This window comes from Saimiri boliviensis, chromosome 17 (assembly GCF_048565385.1).
Source record: "Saimiri boliviensis isolate mSaiBol1 chromosome 17, mSaiBol1.pri, whole genome shotgun sequence".
In the NCBI taxonomy this organism is placed as follows: Eukaryota; Metazoa; Chordata; class Mammalia; order Primates; family Cebidae; genus Saimiri; species Saimiri boliviensis.
In genome coordinates, this window is record NC_133465.1 from 1,936,526 (window position 1) to 1,955,892 (window position 19,367).

The window sequence follows — 19,367 nt, forward strand, 5'->3', positions numbered from 1 at the left end:
CTTGCTCTTAGTTTGAGGGTTAAAGGTACTTCTTGTTGGAGAAATAAGAAGTGAGCTGATGAAGAGAGAATAAAACCTAGTTTATTGCTATCTGTGGACCTTAATCCTGTTTAGAATCCCTAACTTAACTCTGAAGGGGATACTGTCTCTTTTAACTCTTGCTATAATTCTTTGTATGGAAGGTAGATAATACTGATAACATTGCCTGATTTCTCTGCATATTATTACATTTAACCCTTTGAGCCCTTGCTGCATATAATTTCAACTAGGCTGCTTTTTCTCCCTGACCAAATTTAATCTGTCTGGCACTGAAGCATCTTGACATGCAGTCATTAAAATCATATGGTTTTGTTGGCAGCAAGAGCCGACCCTCATTTGTGACGTTTTCAAAGGGTTAGCAAGACTTCTGTAGCTACCTACCTACCTACCTGTAAAGTAGCTCTTCTTTGACATTGAAAATCTTTGTATTTTAACTAGCACCCTTTTTCTTGGCTGCTTTTCTGATGTCTTTTTTTCAATTTAGACATTTTCTGTGTGAATGTGCCTTCGAACTTGCTTTAGTATATTCCTCTGCAAATAACTGATCTGCATGCTTATTCTGATGACTTCTTTTCCAGCTCTTCTGTATCACTTTCTTTTGTGATCTGTAAGTCTTGTGTTAATAAATAATTCTTTGGCATATTTTGAAAGTGTGGGGATGTGTGTAATTTGTGCTTTTTCAGGATTAGACCAAAGAAATACCTGGTTGGTGTCAAGTTGAAAGCAGTAGTATCCTGAGACTGGAGGGTTTCGCCTGTTTGTTTTGTTTTGTCAAACGAAACAAACTTGTCTTAGGAGACATTACTTGTCTCCTAAGAAAGTATTGGTACATTTTCGCCTTAGTTTCTTATTCTATTGATGTAATTTTTAACATGGCATTGGATTGAAATATAACTTCAAACTTAAGAGTAAACCTTAACACTACTTTACATAAAAGGGAGCGAGAACATTTATTGCAGTTTCTTCTCTTTAAGAAACTGATCATATTTTATTGTAGAGAATCAGTCTCTACTAGGCATTACATTGAAGAGAAGAGCAGAGGGAGGTGAGGAAAAAGACTTAAGAGCTGAGTGTTGTGGAAAGAGTTAACTATAACTATCTAGTGACGAGGTAGTTATAAGTCGATGGTTATAACTTAATCTAGTAATTATAGACTTAATTCAAAATAAATCATCAAATAATATTGAAAGGGACTAATGAGCACAATAAATGTCAACTGTTTACATTGATAATCTGCATAATGGAAAGTATTCTATATTAATTGCAGGAAGTCTTCAGGATGAAATTTGAGTTTGAAATTGGGTACTCAGCCAGGCACAGTGGCTCACACCTGTAATCCCAATACTTTGGGAGGCCAAGGTGGGTGGATTGCTTGAGGCTACAAGTTTAAGACTAGCCTGGGCAACATGGCAAAACCAAAAATACCATCATTACCAAAAATTAGCCGGGCATGATGGTATGCACCTGTAGTCCCAGCTATTCAGGAGGCCGAAGTGTGAGGATCACTTGACTCTGGGAGGTTGAGGCTGCAGTGAGCTGTGATCACATCACTGCACTCCAACCTGGGTGACAGTGCAAGACCCTGTCTAAAAGAAAGAGAATTTGGGTACTCCATCCTCTAATTACAGAGCATATTAGGTCTGCAGTTACGTATTCTGTTTGATGAAGCAACCCTCAGCGTTTTTTTTTTTTTTTTTTTTTTTTTTTGAGACGGAGTTTCGCTCTCGTTACCCAGGCTGGAGTGCAATGGCGCGATCTCGGCTCACCGCAACCTCCGCCTCCTGGGTTCAGGCAATTCTCCTGCCTCAGCCTCCCGAGTAGCTGGGATTACAGGCACGCACCACCATGCCCAGCTATTTTTTTTGTATTTTTAGTAGAGACGGGGTTTCACCATGTTGACCAGGATGGTCTCGATCTCTTGACCTCGTGATCCACCCGCCTCGGTCTCCCAAAGTGCTGGGATTACAGGCTTGAGCCACCGCGCCCAGCTTTTTTTTTTTAAACTCATAGTACGTAAAGCACATTCTTAAAAGAACTTTGGGGGGTGTGTGTCTGTCAAAGTAGGGTTTGAACCATTCTTATTTTTAAGAAAACAATTTCTAGAAGGACTAATGAAATCTAGCAACAAGAGTAGGCCAAACTTGGAAAATGTTTTCTCCGTTTTCGAGCATGGTAACAGTAAAAAACCTTGAGAATATTACTGTTTCTCAGGTTAGAAACCCCAAACCAGTAAAATCCCTGGGAAAAGGGGATATTTCCATGGTTTACATTTTTTATTCTTATGTTTTGAGGCTTTAGTTCTTTGTTCTTTTTTAGAATTTGAGGAAGGAAATTAAATCACTGAAGATGAGGACTTTTTTTTTTTTCTTTTTTTTTCTTTTTTTTTTTTGAGACGGAGTTTTACTCTTGTTGCCCAGGCTGGAGTGTGATGGTGCGATCTCGGCTCACCGCAACCTTTGCCTCCTGGGTTCAAGTGATTCTTATGCCTCAGCCTTGAGTAGCTGGGATTACAAGGACACCCACCACACCCAGCTAATTTTGTGTTTTTAGTAGAGATGGAGTTTCTCCATGTTGGTCAGACTGGTCTCAAACTCCTGACCTCAGGTGACCCACCCACATCAGCTTCCCAATCAAAGTGCTAGGATTAGAAATGTGAGCCACTGCTCCCAGCCATTTTTTTTTTTTTTTTTTTTTTCCCCCCTTTTAAGACAGAGTTTCCTTCTTGTCACCCAGGCTGGAGTGCAATGGTGTGATCTCAGATCTCTGCTCACTGCAAACTTCACCTCCTGGATTCAAAGCAACTCTCCTGCCTCAGCCTCCTGAGTAGCTGGGATTACAGGTGCCTGCCACCATGCCCAGCTACTTTTTGTATTTTTAGTAGAGATGAGGTTTTACCACGTTGGCAGGCTGGTCTCAAACTCCTGACGTCAGCCTCCCAAAGTGGTTGCATTACAGGTGTGAGCCACTGCGCTCGGCCTAGATGATGAGGATTTTGAATAGGATTCCTAAGAGATCACTTATACTGTCTTAAATACGCCATTTAAGAAAGAAAAAAAGTTGCATATAGAGGTTTAGATTAACTCTGAGAAAAGCCAGGCCTGCCATTCAAAATACAGCATTTTCCAGAGCATACTGCTTTAAAAAGTTGAATAATACTTGGTTTCAAAAACCTTGTGTAAGTGCATTGCATTTTATTTATGATATGTGCTGCTAACAAATTTGGAAGAAAGAGATCTTAGTGTAGCTAGTGATAATGCCAACTGCCTTTTGTTTTGAATTTTCTCATGCTATTTATAAGACCAATCTCATGATGGCTTCGGCTGAGGAATTTGTCAATGGAATTCTCTAATGCTGGATTGGTCTAGGTAGGACTACCTTATTTTAATTCCTTTCTGCATTTATCTGAGCAGGCTGCAGAAAATGATTGAATGTAACTGTGTGTAAAGCATACATTCACAAATTGAGTAATTAATATTTCCAAAGTAACATTACTTTTTAGGGAGGTAGTTTTAATATAATGTGATGACTTAAACTTCTTTTGCAAAAAAGACTTGTAGAACTCCATGCTATAGCTTTAAACAAACAAATGGAATACTGTTTTATTTACCCTGATGCCAAGTAAGATATGGTTAGTGCTTCACTTCACATATCAGTACCTGAGAAAGTATATCCATATATCTGTTGTTCTATAGTCACTATGTTCACATCAAAATTCCTACCGAATTTTAGAAATAGCAAGTGACGGCCAGGCATGGTGGCTTATGCCTGTCATCCTAGCACTTTGGGAGGCCAAGGTGGGTGGGTCACCCGAAGTCAGGAATTTGAGACTAGCCTGACCAACATGGTGAAAACCTGTCTCTACTAAAAATACAAAAATTAGCCAGGTGTGGTGGCACACACCTGTAGTCCCAGCTACTCAGGAGGCTGAGGCAAGCGAATCTCTTGAGCCCTGGGAGGCAGAGGTTGCAGTGAGCCCTCGCACCACTGCACTCCAGTCTGGGTGACAAAACGAGACTCCGTCTCAAAAGAAAAAAGTTCACCGAGTGAACATGAAGGGAACATTGTCAATATCAAAAAGCCTGTGCTAAATCCTAAAATAATGCAAAGAAGCAAAGGCCTCAATTGCACTTACTGTCTTCTGTGTTGATTTGGTGTCTTTTTGGTGAGATGTTTATTGATGACCAGGGGCAATCCCACTGTGTATCCCAACATCATTCCTTGGCCTTCTAACTTTCTCTATCTTAAAATATCCACAGGATTTCCAGTTTTCTTTTTTGAACTTAAAACACTAACACAGAAACCTGAAGGTGCCTATGGAGAGTGTGGATATAATTTAAACCATAGAGTTGTGTGAGTCAGTACAAATACTAGCAGAAGGTTTTCATACAGATTAGAAAACACTGGAAGGCAAGTAAACAGCATTTTCCAGCCTGTCTGCTTATACTCAGATCACTTTAGTTCCTGTTTTCTTCACAACATCCATCAGGGTGTTTGAGACTTACAGGACACAGACCAGGTTTTTTTAGTTAATAGAGAATATGAATACTACTGATCTCACAGGTAGATCAAAGACAGGGCCTAAGGTAGATTAGGGCCCAGGGTAGAGTGAAACTGAACTGTACAAGTATTTCATGGTTTGCTTTGGCAAATTAAGTTTCGATTAAATCAGTACTGTGAATTAAAAGGTATTTCTTTCTTAGTCCAATGAACGTTTTTATTGCTATATAAAATGAGAACAGTGGAATTTGCACGTATGTCTCCTTTCTTCTTTCTCTAAACGCCTGCCAAAGCCGGGAACTCTTTATCGCCTGGGCACAGACTTACAGCTTCAGCAAGTGTCCGTGGGACTGAGCTTGGCCGTCTGTGTCCTGTAGTCACAGCCCACGTTCTTTGCTCCAAAAAATACCTTGTTTTCATGTACAACATCCATTCAAAAGAGATTTGAATAGAGGTTATGGAAGAGACCGATAAGGTTACTTGCCAGCAGAAGCAAGAAGTGCACGTTTTGACTTGAGATCCATGATGGAAGACAGATTGTATACGTTCATTCCTTTGGCCTCTGTAATAGGACTTTCCTGGTTGCAAACAAATGTATGCATTAAAGCACACAATTTGGCAAATTATATGTGTGCAAATGCAGTTCGACCTAGCACAGCTTCGGAGTTCCGCATTACGACTGGAAATACAGTAGTGATTTTCTGTTGATTTTATTGCATTCATTCTCTGTTTTCTTTTTCCTTTTTCTCTTGCAATTTTCAGAATTCAGCTATCAAATTGAAAATCCATCTATAGTAGCTTCAGTGATTACAAACTGAAACATGGGTTATTCCACATCATTTTCTCAAACGAGGCTTCTATTGCTTATGTTGTAGGTCTTACATAATCTTTAATAAATATACAACGATATCTGTAACTGGACTGCTTAGAAAATGTAGAACTATTAACATGAGAAATGAAGAATTTTCTTGCCTTAAGCTACCTTCAGTGAACGGATATACCACATTTTTCTTAGAAAAAGGTTTACAAATACTCACTATGCCAGAACATACTGCCCTGTGTTGATATTGTTTATCAATGCTAAGTTTAGGGGTGCGGTGTTCCGTCTCACATTCCTTATGTACCGTCAGTATTTGTGTCCATATGAATTAAACTTTACGACATTACTTTTTCACACTGTAGTAGCCAATAAATAACCAAAAGTCAATTTAAAACTCACTTTTGAGGCTTGATTTTAGTGAATCTTGTATATTTACTCTTCTTTAAGTATAAAATATTTTTTTAAGGCTTTCATTTGGTTTTCTAGTCTTTCATTTAGTCATTTCTGGGAGTTGCTCCAAAAGCAAGATGTGACAGGCATATCACTTTTAATAAAAATAAGATTTCCTGTAATTTAAAAAAAATGCTTAAAAGCACCTCAGCTAAGGCAATCCTTTATTGCCTATAATGCCTTTACCAGATTTTATTAGTCATTTTAGTTTTTTAAAAGACATTTTCTTGTTGCGTAATTGTACAGAAGAATCTTTTTATTGCCATAGCAGTATCTTGGTTGCAGTGTTTGAACTGGAGCTATCTTTTTATTAAATCTATCATTTGCCTCTAGGAATATTGCTGCATTTTTTATGAGATGGAGTCTTACTCTGTTGCCGGGCTGGAGTGCAGTGGCGCCATCTCAGCTCACTACAACTTCTGACTCCCTGGTTCAAGTAATTCTCCTGCCACAGCTTCCCAAGTAGCTATTAACAGGCATGCACCACCATACACAGCTATTTTGTTTTGTTTTGAGACCGAGTTTTGCTCTCGTTGCCCAGGCTGGAATACAGTGGTGCTATCTCTGCTCACTGCAACCTCTGTCTCCCAGGTTCAAGCTATTTTCCTGCCTCAGCCTCCCGAGTAGCTGGGATTACAGGCAGGTACCACCATGCCTGGCTAATTTTGTATTTTTAGTAGAGACGGGGTTTCTCCATGTTCATCAGGCTGGTCTTGAACCCCCGACCTCAGGTGATCCACCAGCCTTGACCTCCCAAAGTGCTGGGATTACAGGCATGAGCCACCATACCCAGCCTGCTACCCTTTTAGTATGGGACTCTGGACGCAGTTCCTAATATAGGTACCCAAAAACACTTTTGTAGGGCCTAATAATACAAATATTTGTATTATGAACATTCTTCTGAATGTACCCCTCCGAGACTAGTCCTGTATTTAACTGCCTCACCCCCTGATTGAATTTCACCTCATTTGAGTTGGGGCACCTTCTGATCCCTTTAAATAGTGGGGAAACAAAAACAAAAAACACTACAGCAAGAGACCAAGAAAGCTTCGGGCTAAAGGCTTTTCCATTCATTCTAAGCTATAAATTTTTCACCTGAGACCGGGCACAGTAGCTCACACCTGTAATCCCAGCACTTTGGGAGGCCAAGACAGGTGGATTACTTGAGGTCAGGAGTTTGACACCAGCCTGGCCAACATGGTGAAACTCCATTTCTACTAAAAATACAAATACAGGCCGGGCGTGGTGGTGGACGCCTGTAATTCCAGCTACTCAGGAGGCTGAGACAGGAGAATCACTTGAACCCAGGAGGTGAAGGTTGTGGTGAGCTGAGATTGTGCCATTGCACTCCAGCCTGGGTGACACGAGTGAAATTCCATCTCAAAAAAAAAAAAAAAAAAATATATATATATATATATATATATATATGTATTTTTCCCTTCTGTTTAATAAACCACATTTGAAGTGTACCATTGTACCACAGAATTTTAAAATATACCATCATTCTGTGAAAACTGTTTGCTTTTTGCTAGTTGGCTTTTTGTACAGCTAGTGTTTTTTGTTTTTATTATTAACTTAAAAGCCCTTCCCTAACAGAACTCAAAGAAAGAGAGATTTGGAGTATACCATTAGAAGAGCTATGGAAAATGTCAGGAGCCTCTTACTCCTCATAAAACATACAGCATTGCTGTAAAAGAGCAGTATTGCTGTAAGAGATAATAGACTCCCTGTCGGTTTACCTATTGACTTCGTTTTGAAAATCTGGGTCACAAAACTTTGAGTGCTTTCCTTTTAAATCACATACGTGGTTGTCAGAGGGAGTCTTGTCTTTGGCCTTCTTGCCTCGTGTACAGTGACTGCAGTGAAACTAAATGCACATCAGTCCGCTTCTCCACACCAGCGTAATTCAGTGTCGGCTAGTTTTGCTTTCTAAAAATGAGCAAGAAACTTTTTCTCCTAGTAACACCGCTAAAATGCTGAGTTGACTTTTTATTTTTGCTTTGAAATTCCACTGTAGGCCCTAAAGCAGCAATTAACTGTCAAGTTGAGGCTGGCGGCACCTATGCTGAGGAGACACTAGCTATTACATATTGCTCACCAGGCGCCGAGCTGGCCTTTTGCATACATGATCATGATTTGATGGTCATAACACAGTCCTTCCAAGTACACGGTCTTCCCTTATTGTACAGATAAGCAAACTGAGGTTCAGAAACGTTCCGTCATTTACCTAGTGTCACACAAGTAGTAGGTAGCAGAGTTGAACTCAGGTCTTTCTAAATCTAAAACTTACATTCTTTCTGCTGTTTTATGCTGCCTCTTAAATTATTTAACTCTATATTAAGAATGCTCATTAAAATCAGTCATCTGTCCCAGCATTTCTTGCTTTTTCTTCTTTCCTTTTTTTTAAAATGGGGAGTGGATACATAGTTGAAGGAAAAAGTGGAGCCCAACAGGACCCAGATCTTTTGATTCTTTTTTTTAAGGGCTAAAGTAGATTAGATTGGTTTTTCTTTCCTCATACTTCATCACAGCAATATGATGTCCAGTTTGACCAAAATAACAACTAGGTAAGTAATTGCTTGATTAAAATCTCATATTTGGCATTGCCTGAGACAGAAATCCTACTAATTGATAATATTATGGCAGAAATCCTAATCATTGATTAAAAGTTAGATGACATTATTTCCATTTTAGTTTTGAGAAACTGTCAACTTTTAATTAATTTGCCATGTACATTTTACATGACCATGTTTTAAAGGCACATTTTCCAACAAAGTCAAGAGGAAGGGAGATATGTTTTAGGCACAGAGTATCAGTACATTTTAAAGTTTATAAGGGAGCAATTTATTAAATGACCCTAATCTTATATCAGACAGTGTATACATTGGTAGACAAACCTCCTATCTTTTTAAAATAATTTTTATAGCCAGAGAAAATGGTTCTTGGTAACTAAATGTAAATGTCAGCTCAAAGCTAATATATTAGGGTTTTTTTTTTTTTCTTTTAAGATCAGATTTTACAACTCAGCTCCTTTAATTTGAGTACAAACTCTAAATTTAGCTAATTTCAACATAGTATAAAACTAATCAAATATGCTAGACATTTTGCTTCTACAGAGTTTAGGGCATTTTGCCTAAATTGCTTGCCTCTAATTGTGGGGTCTTATTTCCCTTTCAGATATAGAGGACTTAAAATATGCTGCTTTTGGAAGCTACAGTAGCAATTTTGCAGTGAGCACACTTACAAGCTATGACTGGTCAGACAGGGATGATGCATCTCAGGGCAGAAAACTCTCTTCATTTGTCCTCTCAGCAGGAAGTGGATCCCCCTCAGCCACCTCAGTTCTTCAAAAGAAAGAGACTTCATTTGGCAGTTCTGAAAACATCACCATGACATCTCTCTCCAAAGTAACGACCTTTGCAAGTGAAGATGCTCTTCCAGAGACAACCTTCCCAGCTTTTGCCAGTTTTAAAGACATGATTCCTCAGACCCGTGAGCAAAAGGAATATGAAAGCCGAGACTATAAAGATTTCACAAGACAGGACCTGCCCACGGCTGAACGGAGCCAAGAGGCCACGTGTCCCAGCCCAGCTTCCAGTGGCGCCTCTCAAGAAACCCCCAACGAATGTTCAGATGACTTTGGAGAGTTTCAAAGTGAAAAGCCCAAAATCAGCAAATTTGACTTCTTAGTAGCCACTTCACAAAGCAAAATGAAATCCAGTGAAGAAATGATCAAAAGTGAGCTGGCAACCTTTGACCTTTCTGTTCAAGGTGAGTAGCTTCCAAGGTGGATTTTACTTTTGCAGTTTTTTTTCGATGAGGTGTTAGATGTTTTTTTTTTTTTTTTTGAGACGGAGTTTCACTCTTGTTACCCAGGCTGGAGTGCAATGGCACGATCTCAGCTCACTGCAACCTCCGCCTCCTGGGTTCAAGCATTTCTCCTGCCTCAGCCTCCTGAGTAGCTGGGACTACAGGCGTGCACCACCACGCCCGGCTAATTTTTGTATTTTTAGTAGAGACGGGGCTTTACCTTGTTGACCAAGATGGGCTCGATCTCTTGACCTTGTGATCCACCCGCCTCGGCCTCCCAAAGTGCTGGTATTATAGGCGTGAGCCACCGCGCCCGGCCTAGATGTTCTTAAGAGTAAAATGTTGCTCCCTGGTTTAGCAGGAAATAGATTTTCTAATCTTTGAAATCAGCATCAATTACAGATATCTATAATAAAGATTTCTCTGAGACTGGAGTCAAAATCAGTGTCCCTCAGATAACTGCTTTATGGGCTAAAAACAAGCATAGCATGCAGGTATTGTTCATTAGCTTGTTTGGTTAGAGGTATGCTGTGTTAAAAGAGCCAGATGTAAATGGATTTGAGCCACTTGTAGGCACATTAGCTCCGCTCGTGTTCTCTGGGCACAGATGACGTGTTTTTGTTTGTTTGTTTGTTTGTTTGTTTGTTTTTTGAGATGGAATATCATTGCTCTCAGCTGGAGTGCAGTGGTGTGATCTTGGCTGACTGCAACCTCCGCCTCCCGGGTTCAACCAGTTCTTCTGCCTCAGCCTCCCAAGTAGTTGGGACTGCAGGCATATGCCACCATGCCTGGCTAATTTTTGTATTTTTAGTAAAGATGGGTTTCACCATGTTGGCCAGGCTGGTCTTGAACTCCTGACCTCAAGTGATCGACCTGCCTCGGCCTCCCAAAGTGCTGGGATTACAGGTGAGCCACCATGCTGGGCTGACAATGTATTTTAATCCAAAGGTTGCATTGTGGTGGCCATGGATCTGCATCCAGCCTGCATATCACGTTGACCCACACAGAAGATTTTTAAGTGTGAAATAATTGCCAGTATTTAAAAGATACGAGATTTCCCAATCTGGACTTCTAACTTTTCTTGAGAAGTCATAATATCTGGCACTAGGAGGTCTGCACTCCCATGTGTTGACAAGCGGCTGGAGCTGAAGAGCACCACTCCCTATAGATGGGTCCTTCACTGTCTCTTGCCATCATCTCCACCTCTTCCTAACTCAGCGGACCTACTTCAGTTTTTTACTTTACTTGCGTGGTCTTTGAAGGCATTAAAGTTTGCTGCTTCTGCTTTAATCTCATCCTGACAGAAGGGGTTCTATTTCAGCTGGATTGAGAGCTTGTGAAGGAGCTCAGTTGCAACTTTCTAACAAATGACTGGAAAAGCCACACAACTCTTACATACTCATGTTTAGAAAGGCGCATTTGTGTTCCATATGCCAGTGATTCTGCACTGAGTATTATGGAAGATTTGTGATAGATCAGAGAAGAGTCATGCTGAAAACAAAAGTCAGGGAAACCAAGCAAGAGAGAACAGTGGAAAAGATTCAGTGCATAGCTTCCAAGAGAGGATGAATAAGAAATGTGTTTGTGAATGTCTCATGACATAAGCATCTGAAGTAGAGGGTCGTGGGCAGGGCACAGTGGCTCACACCTGTAATCTCAGCACTTTGGGAGGCTGAGGTGGCAGATCACTTGAGGTCAGGTGTTCGAGACCAGCCTGGCCAACACGGTGAAACCCTGTCTCCACTAAAAATAAAAATTAGCCAGGCATGGTGGTATGCACCTGTAGTCCCAGCTACCCAGGAGGCTGAGGCAAGAGAATCACTTAAATCTGGGAGGCAGAGGTTGCAGTGAGCCAAGATTGCACCTCTGCACTGCAGTCTGGGCCATAGTGCAAGACTCTGTCTCAAAAGAAAAAAAAAAAAAAAAAAAGGGTTGTGCTAACAAGGAAGAGCCTTCGCTTGAACTGAGGTGAGTAGCCAGAACCTTTGACTGTATTATTCCTTTTTCCCAGGATCCCACAAGAGGAGTTTGAGCCTTGGTGATAAAGAAATAAGCCGTTCTTCTCCTTCTCCGGCTGAGCAGCCTTTCAGAGACCGTTCCAATACTCTCAATGAGAAGCCCGCGCTGCCTGTCATCCGAGACAAGTACAAAGACTTGACAGGAGAGGTGGAGGTGAGAGAGAGCTTTCTGCAGGGGGTGGGCACAGACCAGCAAGCACACAGGGCCCTAAGAAAGAATGCTCTCAGCTTTCACATGGGGAAAATGAGGGGCAAAAAGACACAACGCACCCGACATGAACTACGTAATTAAAGTGAGAGAAGGGTAAGGTGTGGCATCGGCTGAAAGTAGTCGGTGACCCTAAAACCAAAATTATTCATAGGACTTCACAAGGGTGGCAGTGTTTGCAGGATTCTTCTTGAGCACTTAGACTTACCATCTTCACGAGACCTCAAAATAGAGGAGACAGGGAAAATACTCTGAATTTTTTATTTCTGTCTGCTGCATCTTAGTGCCACACTGTGCTCCTCCTGTGGCCAACACACTTCACTTCTCGCCTTTCCCTACCCCTTGTTACACGTGCATGTGTACCATGTCTTCACACACAGCATTATAACTGGGGAGTGGAAAGCCAGTGGCTTGATGGTGGTTTCTGTACCAGATAGCTACATGCTGAGTGCCTTCGAAGACAGGCTTACACTGTTACTGATGAAACAGATGAGGCAACACTCACAGAGAGAAGCTGCTGGAAAGCGTGTCCTTCAGACTTGCAGGTCCTGTGTTCAGAAGTTACATTTACTGGTAATGTAACATAGTGAGTTCAAAAAGAAACTGTGGCCGGGCACTGTGGCTCATGCTTGTAATCCCAGCACTTCAGAAGGCCAAGTGGGGCATATCACTTGAGCTCAGGAGTTTGAGACGAGCCTAAGCAACATGGCAAAACCCTATCTCTACCAAAAATACAAAAAGTAGTAGCTGCATATGGTAGTGCCTGCCTGTAGTCTCAGCTACTCTGGAGACTGAGGTGGGAGGATTGCCTGCATCCAGGAGTTGAGGCTGCAGTGAGCAGAAATCACACCACTGCACTTCAGCCTGGGCAACAGAGCAAGACCCTGTCTCAAAAAAAAAAAAAAAAAAAAAAAAAAAAGATAAACTGCTTGAACTAGAGTGATTGAAAGTCTTCCAAGCTCTTTGAATGGACAGAGTCATCAATAGAAGATTCTAGTTTTGTGTGTTTAACTCGGTTCTTTTTTATAAAATTCACAGGAAAATGAGAGATACGCATATGAATGGCAGAGATGCCTGGGGAGTGCCCTGGATGTGAGTATGTCACTTTTGCGTTCGCACATATGTAAGTGCTCTCCTGTGCAATTTCGCCTTCTTGGTTCATTTGAATGGACAGAAGCAAACTTCAGGAGAGCCTTTCTTGGGTGTTCTTGGGCAAAGTGAGACTGTGGAAGTCATACATCTTCGGTGAGGCTTCCTTCACACTTTACAGTAGCAGACTGGCTCATTTGTCAGTTGTCCCCTTATCTGTCATCATGTTTAAGAAATAACAAAGTGATATCATTAACTCTGTCTAAATCAAAATAATATTTAAAGAACCTGTCTTTTCTCTTCCAAAGAAATGGAGGATTGTTTCTCCAAGGATAAAATTTAATTCTCAGGTTTGTTTTAGCATAGTCCTGTACACACATCAGTCGGTCATGCTTTTTCACACCTCCTGGCTTTTCGGTTGGGTTTTCTACTAATAGTCAGTTGATTTGTGATGACTTTTCTCAGTTGTGTAAGGTGATGTGATTTCATTTCTTGTAGGTCATTAAGAAGGCAAATGATACCTTAAATGGAATCAGTAGTAGTTCTGTTTGCACGGAAGTAATTCAGTCAGCACAAGGCATGGAATATTTATTAGGTATGTTCTTTTATATTTTACTATTAAAAATCATGGCACGTTGCATTATTTTCAGTTTTCCTTTAATTATTTTAAGCTGGATCTCTCAAGTGACATATGACTTCAGTAAGAAACATCTGCATTTGTGGGTAAGATACTTAAGTCACAGGCAGTAAACTATTTAACCTAAACAGTCTTTATGGCTAAGTTTCCTAGTCCTTGTTATATACATAATAGCAAAAATGTAAAATTGTATCTGTATTAACTGGTTTATCTAAGAATCTGAACTACTGATGCACTAAAATTGAATCATTTCGTCTCCCATCAGTACCTTACCGTACTCTGTATTCTTCCTCTCTGCTGCTTCATGACATCACGGATTGCTGAACTTCCTGGCCATCTGCAGCAGTTAGATGTGTCAGTCCAACTTGAAATGTAGCTTCTGCCCACTTCGATGTGCCTCCCGTCCCCGAGCTCAGGCTTGGCCCGTGGCCAGGGCTACACGCACTGTACCCTAATCTTTTTCAAGTCTTTACTCAAATGTCAGCTTCTGCGTGAAATCTTCCCTAGCCTCCGTTTCTCCAAAGAATATCCTCTCTCCCCACCCCAGCACTTCCAGTCCCATTCTCTGCTGGATTTTCTCCTTAGCCCTGTTACCTTTAATTTCTGACATATGTTACTTATTATTCTTTTCTTCCCCACCTCCTTTTTTTTTTTTTTTTTTGAGGCAAAGTCTCGCTCTGTTGGCCAGGTTGGAGTGCAGTGGTGCAATCTCGGCTCACTGCAACCTCCACCTCCTGCATTCAGGCAATTCTCGTGCCTCAGCCTCCCAAGTAGCTAGGATTCTAGATGCCCGCCACCACACCCAGCTAATTTTTATATTTTTGTTTGTTTGTTTTTTTTTTTTTTTTTTTTTTTTGAGACGGAGTTTCGCTCTTGTTACCCAGGCTGGAGTGCAATGGCGCGATCTCGGCTCACCGCAACCTCCGCCTCCTGGGCTCAGGCAATTCTCCTGCCTCAGCCTCCTAAGTAGCTGGGATTACAGGCACGCGCCACCATGCCCAGCTAATTTTTTGCACCTTTAGTAGAGACGGGGTTTCACCATGTTGACCAGGATGGTCTCGATCTCTCGACCTCGTGATCCACCCGCCTCGGCCTCCCAAAGTGCTGGGATTACAGGCTTGAGCCACCGCGCCCAGCTGTTTGTTTGTTTTGAGACGGAGTTTCGCTCTTGTTACCCAGGCTGGAGTGCAATGGCGCGATCTCGGCTCACCGCAACCTCCGCCTCCTGGGTTCAGGCAATTCTCCTGCCTCAGCCTCCTGAGTAGCTGGGATTACAGGCACGTGCCACCACGCCCAGCTAGTTTTTTGTATTTTTAGTAGAGTCGGGGTTTCACCATGTCGACCAGGATGGTCTCGATCTCTCGACCTCGTGATCCACCCGCCTTGGCCTCCCAAAGTGCTGGGATTACAGACTTGAGCCACCGCCCCCGGCCTAATTTTTGTATTTTTAATAGAGACTGGATTTTACCATGTTGGCCAAACTAGTCTCAAACTCCTGACCTCAGGTGATCCACCCATCTCAGCCTCCCAAAGTGCTGGGATTATAGGCGTGAGCCATTGTGCCCAGCATTTTTTTGTTTTGTTTTGTTTTGTTTTTAATACAGGGTCACAGTCTGTCACTGAGGTTGGAGTGCTGTGTTGTGATCACAACTCACTGCAGTGTCTGCCTCCCAGGGTCAAGCAGTCCTCGCACCTCAGCCTCCCAAGTAGCGGGGACTGTAGGTGCACACCACCACACACCTGACTAATTTTTGTGTTTTTTTGTAGAGACGGGTTTTTGCCATGTTGCCCAGGCTGGTCTCGAACTCCTGAGTTCAAGTGACCCACCCACCTCGGCCTCCCAAAGTGCCGGGATCACAGGCTTGAGCCACCGTGCCTAGCTACTTGTTTTTACTCTCTGTCTCCCTTCATTAGAATGAACCTCCAGGAAGCCAAGGATTTTGGTCTGTTTTGTTTACTGGTGTGTCCCCAACACCTAACCTAGTGTCTGGCACACAGCTGGCACTCAAAACTGTTTGCTGGATGAGTGGAGCGTGAAGGGTGTTGCCTCTGCCTTACTCCTGCCACGTCACTCGGGGTCATCTTTTCCTGTTCAGACAGGCACACTTATGCATAAGCAGATGCCCACCAGGAAATGTGGCACCTGTCTTTTCCCCTAGTATCCTTGTATCTGTGGAAGATTCTCTTAGAAGCCCCCTCACTTGGCTTAGGGTGGGCAGTGATTTCTGCCTCTCCCTTGGGGAAGGAAGAAGAAAAGCAGTAGTGCTGTACACAGCGGCTGCTGATGGGCCACTCTGAGGACCCCCTGCAATTCTTTGAGTGTTCACCTAGAGAGACCAGGGTCATGTGTTTGGTGACTGTCACATTGCAGGTTAGTGGCTGTCCTTAGCACCTCTCATCCTTGCTTAAAGAGTTCAACCAGACCACAGGAGAAGAACTGTTCTGTGTCCTGTTACATGTATAAAAGATAAGTGAAGTCAAAGTGTTTGTAAGACGTTGGGATTCAGAGGGTGATTTTTTGTGATGCTGTTAACATTTAGATTCTTTTACATTTTTACTATCCCCATTTTCAGCCAGTTTATTGGGATTTCCCAGATTCAAACAGATGGACTCATAAATAAACCTCCCAAAAAACAAAAGCTTATAACTTGCATATTGCCTGTCATTCTTCAAGCACTGTTCTAAGCCTTTTACCATATTAACCTGTTTAATCCTCTCAACCATCCTTTGAGGAGGTACTGTTACCATCCCAACTTCACAGATGAGGAAACTGAATTACAGAGAGGTTACGTGATTTGCCTAAGGTTTTGTAGCCAGTAAGAGACATAGCTGGGGTTTGAACCCAGGCAGTGCAGTTTTAGAGTCTCTGCTCTTACCGGTGAGCTATATAGCGGCATTGAGAGATGGATTGGTCCCAAAGAATAGTAAGTACACCTCTGTCCATATGCACCCCTTGTTTCTAACAAATACCAGCAAGCAGTAGTGCCGCCCTGTCTGGTTCCTCTCCGTCTCCACTGCCAACACTCGCTCTGCTCTCTCATCCCCCCAGGTGTTGTTGAAGTGTACCGGGTAACCAAGCGTGTGGAGCTGGGGATAAAGGCCACTGCAGTATGCAGTGAGAAACTCCAGCAGTTGCTGAAGGACATCGATAAAGTGTGGAACAACCTAATTGGCTTCATGTCACTCGCCACACTCACAGTAAGCCTATGAGACAGCTCAGCAGTTGCTTGCTTCTCCAGAAAGCTGAGTTGTAAAGCGCGGTGTATATTCATATGATGGTGCCGACTGGAGCACATTATATTTAAGGAGGAGGGAGATCACAGGTGTTTGGGCAATTGAACAGGACCGGGTGGGCTTCTGATCTCTCCAAGGCCTTGTGTACCTCAGGAAAAAAAGGATAGGAAAACATTCACTCTATACCTTTCTTAATTCACATAATACATGCAAAATTTGCAAAGCATTGGTTTGAGATAACTCCCTTTGCCCTTCTAGTTACTTATGTCCCCATACGTGACCTTTCAGAAAGCTATGTGCTACGTCATGTTGCCATTCTGTAGTTTGTTTAGCCCTTCTTACTTTTTTAAGATGATTTGATTGTCTTCATTTTTCCCTCTTATGAGTAGTTCTACTCTAAATAGACAGATAACTTTGTGGGGATGTAGTTCCTCCAAGTGGATTAGGAGGTCAGCGTGTGTGTGTCTGCCCAGGTGTGTGCATGCATATGTAGCTGTTGTTACATTTATTAGAAGGCTTTCCAGATAGCTTGCACTGGTCACAGTGCTACCAGAAATACATAAGTACATGGATACATTTCTCTACGTTGTGTCCTATCAGTTTCTTAATTTAACAAGCATGCAGTTACTCTGTAAGGTATTTTTTTTACTTTTTTTTTTTTTTTTTGAGACAGAGTTTCGCTCTTGTTACCCAGGCTGGAGTGCAATGGCGCGATCTCGGCTCACCGCAACCTCCGCCTCCTGGGTTCAGGCAATTCTCCTGCCTCAGCCTCCTGAGTAGCTGGGATTACAGGCACGCGCCACCATGCCCAGCTGATTTTTTGTATGTTTAGTAGAGACAGGGTTTCACCATGTTGACCAGGATGGTCTCGATCTCTTGACCTTGTGATCCACCAGCCTCAGCCTCCCAAAGTGCTGGGATTACAGGTATGAGCCACCGCGCCCGGCCTTTTTTTTTTTTTTTTTTTTTTTTTTTTGAGACGGAGTTTCGTTCTTGTTACCCAGGCTGGAGTGCAATGGCACCATCTCAGCTCACCGCAACCTCCGCCTCCTGGGTTCAGGCAATTCTCCTGCCTCAGCCTCCTGAGCAGCTGGGATTACAGGCACGCGCCACCATGCCCAGCTAATTTTTTGTATTTTTAGTAGAGACGGGGTTTCACCATGTCGACCAGGATGGTCTCGAACTCTCGACCTCGTGATCCACCCGCCTCGGCCTCCCAAAGTGCTGGGATTACAGGCTTGAGCCACCGTGCCCGGCCCGCCCGGCCATTTTTTACATTAAAAAAAAAAAATCTCGAAGAGGCTTGGCAGTGTTCCAAATGACAATTTACTATTTCTGTTTCCTTTGTGTGTAAACGGATTGGACTCTTTTGACCATTTGAGCATTTATTCCTTGGAATATGATTATTGACCTTATATATTTCATATTTGTAATAGACTTATATGCATATATATAAGCTTGTAAACTTTTATCAGCTTTTTTCCTCCTCTGTTACTGTACCTTTGTTACATTTCATCGGGCAAAACTATTTTATTTTTATATATTCATACCTATTCAATTTGTCGCTGCTGATACCCTTTATTTCACAATCGTAAAAAGTTTATCTTCCTTCCACAGCTGGAATAAATATGCTATTCCATTTTTTTTTTTTTAACATGGAACTCTGTGACCCATCTGAATGGGATTGCAGCTGTGTGGGAGGAAGCAGTTCTAGTTTTCTGAACTGATAGCCAGGTGGATACCAGCTACCCCAGCAACGTGTCTTCCGCAGCACATCCTCACCATTGTCTTGTTGCTTCTGCTTTGTAATATGCCTTTCTTGTTCCCTTGAATCATTTCTCGTTTTCTAACCTAAAATCATATGTAGATAATTATTTTTTTTAAAAAATACCATTCTGGCAAATGAACTAAGAAATAGGGTATTAATATTTGAAGAAAGAGATAAAATTATGTTTTCTTGGTGATAATGAAATTCTTTTAAAAATTTAAATTCAACCAGCCGGGTGTGGTGGCTCACACCTGTTGTCCCAGCACTCTGGGGAGGCTGAGGCGGGCGGATCCCTTGAGCCCGGGAGTTTGAGACCAGCCTGGGCAACATGGTGAAACCCCATCTCTACCAAAATTACAAAAATTAACCAGTCCCAGAACCTGGACTCTAAATAAATAGATAGATTTTAACAATTTTTTTAATCTAAATTCAATCTAAATTTAAATGTATCGCATTTGGCATAAATTCATAGCAATCCTACATATTAATAGTAGTTAGAAAATATGATGAAATTAGGCTGGGCATGGTGGCTCATGCCTGTATTTTAGCACTTTGGGAGGCCAAAGAGGGCAGATCAATTAAGGACAGGCGTTTGAGACCAGCCTGGCCAAAGTGGTAAAACCCCATCTCTACTACAATTACAACAACAACAAAGTTAGCCGGGCATGGTAGCAGGTGCCTGTAATCCAGCTACTCAGGAGGCTGAGGCAGGAGAATTGCCTGAACCTGGGACCCAGGAAACAGGTTGCAGTGAGCCAAGGTCGTGCCACTGCACTCCAATCTCGGTGACAAGACTG

At 42.2% G+C, this 19,367-nt stretch overlaps 1 protein-coding gene across 12 annotated transcripts in view; it reads left to right on the plus strand.

Moving 5' to 3' along the window:
- The window catches only part of SYNRG (synergin gamma), a 95,564-nt gene that overhangs the window by 57,681 nt on the left and 18,516 nt on the right, over positions 1-19,367 (plus strand). For 8 of the 12 annotated variants that reach the window (XM_039476169.2, XM_039476171.2, XM_039476175.2 and 5 more), the window contains 5 exons: positions 8,984-9,577; positions 11,628-11,788; positions 12,881-12,934; positions 13,430-13,526; positions 16,618-16,766. In XM_039476169.2, the coding sequence (XP_039332103.1) occupies positions 8,984-9,577; positions 11,628-11,788; positions 12,881-12,934; positions 13,430-13,526; positions 16,618-16,766 (1,055 nt within the window). The remainder of the gene's footprint in view (positions 1-8,983; positions 9,578-11,627; positions 11,789-12,880; positions 12,935-13,429; positions 13,527-16,617; positions 16,767-19,367) is intronic. The other 4 variants (XM_039476173.2, XM_039476181.2, XM_039476180.2 and 1 more) reach the window with 2 other exon arrangements.